This window comes from Palaemon carinicauda, chromosome 13 (assembly GCF_036898095.1).
Source record: "Palaemon carinicauda isolate YSFRI2023 chromosome 13, ASM3689809v2, whole genome shotgun sequence".
Classification (NCBI taxonomy): domain Eukaryota; kingdom Metazoa; phylum Arthropoda; class Malacostraca; order Decapoda; family Palaemonidae; genus Palaemon; species Palaemon carinicauda.
Genome location: NC_090737.1, coordinates 147,650,345 through 147,656,349, shown reverse-complemented (window position 1 = coordinate 147,656,349; position 6,005 = coordinate 147,650,345). Strand labels below are relative to the sequence as shown.

General features: G+C 33.4%; 1 protein-coding gene across 1 annotated transcript in view; it reads right to left on the bottom strand.

Moving 5' to 3' along the window:
- Positions 1-530: 530 nt before the first annotated feature.
- The window catches only part of LOC137651865 (uncharacterized), a 153,264-nt gene continuing 147,789 nt past the window's right edge, over positions 531-6,005 (bottom strand). The window contains exons 7-8 of the mRNA XM_068385082.1: positions 969-1,183; positions 531-812 (exon numbers count right to left, since the gene is read on the bottom strand). Coding sequence (XP_068241183.1) covers positions 531-812; positions 969-1,183 — 497 coding nt within the window. The remainder of the gene's footprint in view (positions 813-968; positions 1,184-6,005) is intronic.

Below are 6,005 nucleotides of genomic sequence, written 5' to 3'. Positions count from 1 at the left end.
TGTTCTTAAAGAAATAAAACTGTGAGTTACTCAATTTTTTCACTTTTCAAGATGGTCGCCACATTTTTTAAAATGGCGGCTAAATCCTATTCCAGCAATTGACAAATTGGCCATACGAAGTAATTTTGATGACCAGTGGCCTAGTTTTGAGGTAAAACATCTAGTGTATATTTAAGTCAGTATTCACTGTAAAGACAATTTTGTGAAAACTCTGCAAAATGCATGCACGAAATTAGACTGATAAAGTCTTATTGATTCATGTATCTTCGCATATACAGGATGTATAATGCTGTGCATTGCAGTCCTGACCTATAGCACTTACAATTCCCAGTACAAATCCTTTTACATCCACATTTTAAGAGCGGTTGACATGACGCTGCTATTGGCTGCAAGCTGGTAGAATATGGCGTCCAAACATTGTCGTCTTTTTGCCAACCCCCAACTTTCAGGTGAAGGTAATTTCATAATGCGAACCACAGACTGACCCCATGTGTGCCCTGCTTGCAGTACAGCTCGCTTCACATGCTCTACTAAAGCTGCCCTAGAGGGTGGGATGGCATTATTGATTTTTGCCAAATACTGCTATATTTGGCTCCCTTTTTATGGTAATGGAACACCAATAACTGAGCAATTGCGAGATCGGAATCCGTGACCCCATTTTCAATCTGGGATTCGATGTCAGGGCCATGTTCAATCATAGATACTAATTCGAGCAAGGTATCTGGAATAGCTTCTGATATCAATTCAGGTTTAAGAGTACCAGTAAATTGAACCTTGTGCTGTGACATTTCTTTCCGAACGTTTTCTGCGGCCTTTGTCAAATACATGGCATCAGTATACTCGCAGGCAGTTACATGTACTTTCCTAATATCCTTCTCGAACACAAGCACTACCTCTCGACCTCAATTGTATCCCTGTAAGTGTGGCAGCTTAGACAGACTTCTCTCTTTCAATATTGTTTTGTTTACCTTTATTGCAGCTGATGAGAAATCACTTAGTCTTCGTTCATATAGCAAACAAAGATCTGCCAGTTTGAAAACTATACCTCCTGGATTGGCTCTTTGGCATTCCACTATATGTGTTATTAGCTCTGCAAATGCCAGTTCATCACCAGAGTCGACTTTTTCTTGGTCTGTAGTTGTTTGAAGACCGTGTAGTAACTTTTTTTCTCTGTTGTATTGAGCTGTTAAGCATTTTGGATGGTACTTGAACTCCTGAGCTACGACATCCCCTTAACTAAGCTTTGCAAGCAGCTCCTTATCTTGTAATGTTTTTGCACAACAGTTAAGTCTGTCGTAGAGCTGCATTTTCATTGCTTCATGAAGTTCTGATATGGGACTCTCTTTTTTACATAAAAAACATCTCGCAACATCCATTTTACCTAGCTCTTGAGAAGTCTTTTTTTTTCGTATATTTAGTTGAATCACTTTCATCATCACTGGCCCCTTCTGATCTTCGTTTTCTAGCTCTATCTAGTTTAGTGTTGTTAAATTTTATTCTACACGAATGATGATACTGTGCATTATTCCTGATCAGTGTTTCTTCTATTCCTTGACCATCATCAATTCGTCCAACATCTAAAGCAATGGGCATTTCATTTAGCTTTCTGAACTCTAGAATATTCTTTGCTAATAAAGTATTTGCTCTTGTCTGAAGTATCCTTGGGTGACATCAATGTTTCATCTTTATCTACCTGACAGATAAAGCATTTAGTCCAATCAGTTTCCCTTTTCTCATTGGGAGATATTGACAAACGAAGTCTTTTTGACATTTCAAAATGAAATAACATAACACATATATACAAAATAAAATTCCTCAATTGATATTAACTATCTAGAGTTTTTTTTAGCAACTACAGCACAAATTTGATTCTTCGAAAGTTGAAAGGCCGAGGGATTATCCTTTTACCACCTTCAACTTATAAATACACTACTATATGGGATACGACTAGGTTCGATGCTGTTACCTCTATGCCTAGTCCGATTGTTTATCTAGCGCCATTATTCTCCTGTACGATCTGTACACTATCCAAAGGACAAAAGCCCCGTCCTTCTTGGCTCGGCTTTCCCACGTTGGCACACTCCCATCAATTCGGGTACGACACCTTGACTATATATGGGGTGAATCAAGGTGTATTTGGGAAACTTAATAAAGCTGTCATTAAACCCCATGCCGACTTTCACGGCAGCTAGTTGCACCAGTGTGCCCTGGTAGTGTAAGCAACTAGCTCGTTAAAATTGCAGGATCCCCTGCAGTAGGGTAAATTGCCGGACCTTACCCATCCCTCCATTTAACAGTTTAAACTGGTTGAGACTATTGGCCTTGTGTTCCACCCCACTTCATCATCATTTCATGTTCATTTTTATCATCCCTTTATGTTCATTTTATCATCCATTTCATGTTCATTTCCCTGATATAGCCGAAGTCGCGCTGCTTGGGAGTAAATAAATAACCAACTTTTTTATGCCGACATTTCGTTTTTGACCGCCATTTTGTAAGAAATCCCTGGTGAGTTATAGGCAATATCAATTACACTATCAGAATGTTAAAATCGCAAATCTGTATAATTGAATTATCAAAGAAACTAATTTGGTAAAATATCAAGTTTAACCACCCAATTACTAAGAAAATGAATAATTTGGGCCAAATTCTGCGCATGCGCACTTTCGAATTTTCACGACATTGTATTTGCAGTGATTATTGACATAAATATAGTGCTTTTACTTCAAATCTAGGCCACTGGTCATCAAAAGTGCTTCTTATGACTCACTGGTCAAAATCTTACATGTGGAAAATCGGGGGTTTTACCACCATTTTAAAAATGTGGCGGCCATCTTGAAAAATGAAAAATTTTAGTGGCTCACAGTTTTATTTTCATAACAACACCATAAAGGACCTTCATGCAAAGTTTGATGCTTGTATCATAAAATGAACTATTTTGGTAAAATTTTAAGGTTATCCGCCCTACTATAATTCCTTGTATGTGCTTTCATCACTCAAGACGTTTTCCATTTTTGGTATATAATAATTTTTATCCAAGATTACCAGTGTTCCAGATTTATCAGCTTTTATCAGTTTTATATTTATTGAACAACATAGGTTTATAGGTTTATATTTGCATAACTGTATATGCATGTTAATCATTTGTACAAACATGTATATGTAAGGCTATGTATCTTTGTATATGTATTGGCATATGTCTAGGTATGTATATATGTGTCTGTATATGTATACCTGTATATGTATGCATATGTCTACATATATATATATATATATATATATATATATATATATATATATATATATATATATATATATATATATATATATATATATGTATATATATATATATATACATATATATTTATATATATATATATATATATGTATATATATGTATGTGTGTATATACATATACATATGATTTTGCTTATGTATTTGTATGGATAAGGCTACCCCCATTAATATAAAGAAATTGTATTGGAAGCCTAAACAAATTTACTTGTCATCTGAAATAACCCTTCCAGACACGTGGCTAATGAGGGGTGAACTGCTAGGAAACACCTGATAAGACCAGGTAGCTGATTTGGGAGTGCCTTATTGTTCTATAAATATCTCTATGTATTCGTATGTTTACTGTACCATATAAAATATAAAGATACCTTGTTCAATAATTCAGTCCACTTAAGTATCACGAAACTAGTCAGGACTTAATCTTTTATTTCCCATGTTCATTTTCTATGTGGTTCTGTTGCATCTGAGCATTACATATCCCTATGATTTTTATGTATATATATATATATATATATATATATATATATATATATATATATATATATATATATATATATGGACTAAAACAGACCACCTTCGGAAACTGACTCTCCAACGTTACTAGAAGAGCTTAATTGGGATATAATGGGATTGGGTGAAATTAGATGAACGGGGGAATTTTATATAGAATTAAAAGAGGGTCATCAATTTTTCTTTAGAGAATTTGAAAGGAACAAAGAAAATGTAATGGGTTTTCTTGTTGATAAAAACTGTGCAGGTAACAGAAGAATTTTATAGCATCAGTGATAAAACTGCAGGATCAACTAAATAAGAAGTATAAAAGGAAGATCGTTCAAACGTACACACCAACAACAGAGGAAGAAAGAAAAACTTTTTAAGGAAGATCTGGATATATCTTGAAAAAACATAAGACTCTATTTGCATTTGTTTTGAGTGATTTCTATGGCAAAGTAGGTCAAAAGAAGAGAAGAGAATCAGCAGTAGGTAAATTTGGAGTAATGGCATGAGACATACTTGTAGAATTTCCTGAAGAAAAAAAAATTATGATAACATGAACACGTTTATTTCGTAAATATTAACATAGACAATGGACATGGAGAAGCCCATATGTTGAAACGAAAAACGAAATAAATTTTATTCTCAATGAAAATTTTTTAATTTAGTTGAAGATGTAATAGTGTTAAACAAGTTAAAGTCAAGAGATCAGAGAATTGTGAAAAGTAAAATTTGTCTAGACCTAAGGAAAGAAAAAGAAAAACTAATTTTAAGAAATGAAATAAACACTCCCATTATAAGAGCAAAACAGGATGAATTTAGTTTAGCAATACACGATGAAATGTAAACAAATAAAGACAATATGAATAGTAATTTAATACAACTTGTAATAAAATCACCACAAGAAATAGGTAGAAAAGTTGCTAAAGATCAAGGGAAGCTATCAAAAAGCACCAAAATTAAACAAGAGAAAGATTGGAAATACGGGTAAATCCAAGTGAGATTAAATAGACTCAGCAGAACAATCCAAAGTAATAAACAAAATAAAAAAAACGATATTCTGAAACACAATCATACCAAAATTGAGGGAAAAACTAAAAAAAAGAAAAAAAAAGGAAAAAGAAACATTAAGTTATTAAACCAAGACTTAGAACAAGGTGCCAACAGATGAAAATGGATATATCCACAAAATTAATAAAAAATGCAAAGAATTTCTATACAATGGAATACAATAGTGATAAAGAAAATAAATAACTTTACCAACTGAAATAATGGAGCATCTTAGCTGTACCCAAAGCAACAAACAGTATACGTGAAAAAAGAAAAATAAAAGGCATGAAAATAGACAAAGAAGAAAAAGATAACCTAATAAATGATTTAATAATGGATGGAGGATATTTCAACGAAGTAAACCTAGCTGAATTTTACACCATATGTTTGGAAGACTGTTTTATACGTTCAATTTGAAAAAAAAAAAATCATATTATTATTTCACAATAAGAGAGAGACAAAATACCTGAAAAATAACTGCCCAATAAATTTACTCTCAGTAATATATGGAATATTTACGAAGATCATATTTGGCAAAATGCAAAGAAAGCTTGACTTAATCAACCAAGAGAGCAGGCAGGTTTTCGAACCGAATACTCAACAACTGACCAAATCCATACCATTAACAGGCTAATGGAAAAGCAACTGAGTATGCCGAACCACTATTTATGGCATTTGAAGATTATGAGAAAGCTTTCGATTCTCTTAAAACTTTAACCGCCATGAAAGTCCTTTGAAGACGAGGAATAAATGATTCTTTTGTTAGAACACTTGAAGATATCTATATGGGTAGTACAGCAATACTAAAAATACATAAATCTAGTGAGAAAATTCCAATTAAGAAAAGGAGTTAGAGAAGGAGACCCTATCTCTCCCAAATTATTCACATCGTGCCTAGAAGTTTTTAACAATTTAGATTGGGAAAATGTAGGAATTAATATTAATAGGGAAAATCTTAACAAGTTGAGCTTTGCAGATGACTAAGTTCTATTTGGGGAGTCATGGAAGGATTTCCAGATGGTAAAAGATTTGAATGGAGAAAGCAGAAATTTAGGAGTGAAAATAGAGGTTAAGGACGAATCAAAGCTCCAAAGATTATTAATTATATGTACTCAGGACAGATAATAAGTGTTTTCACAGGACATGAGACCGATGGAAAAGGTATA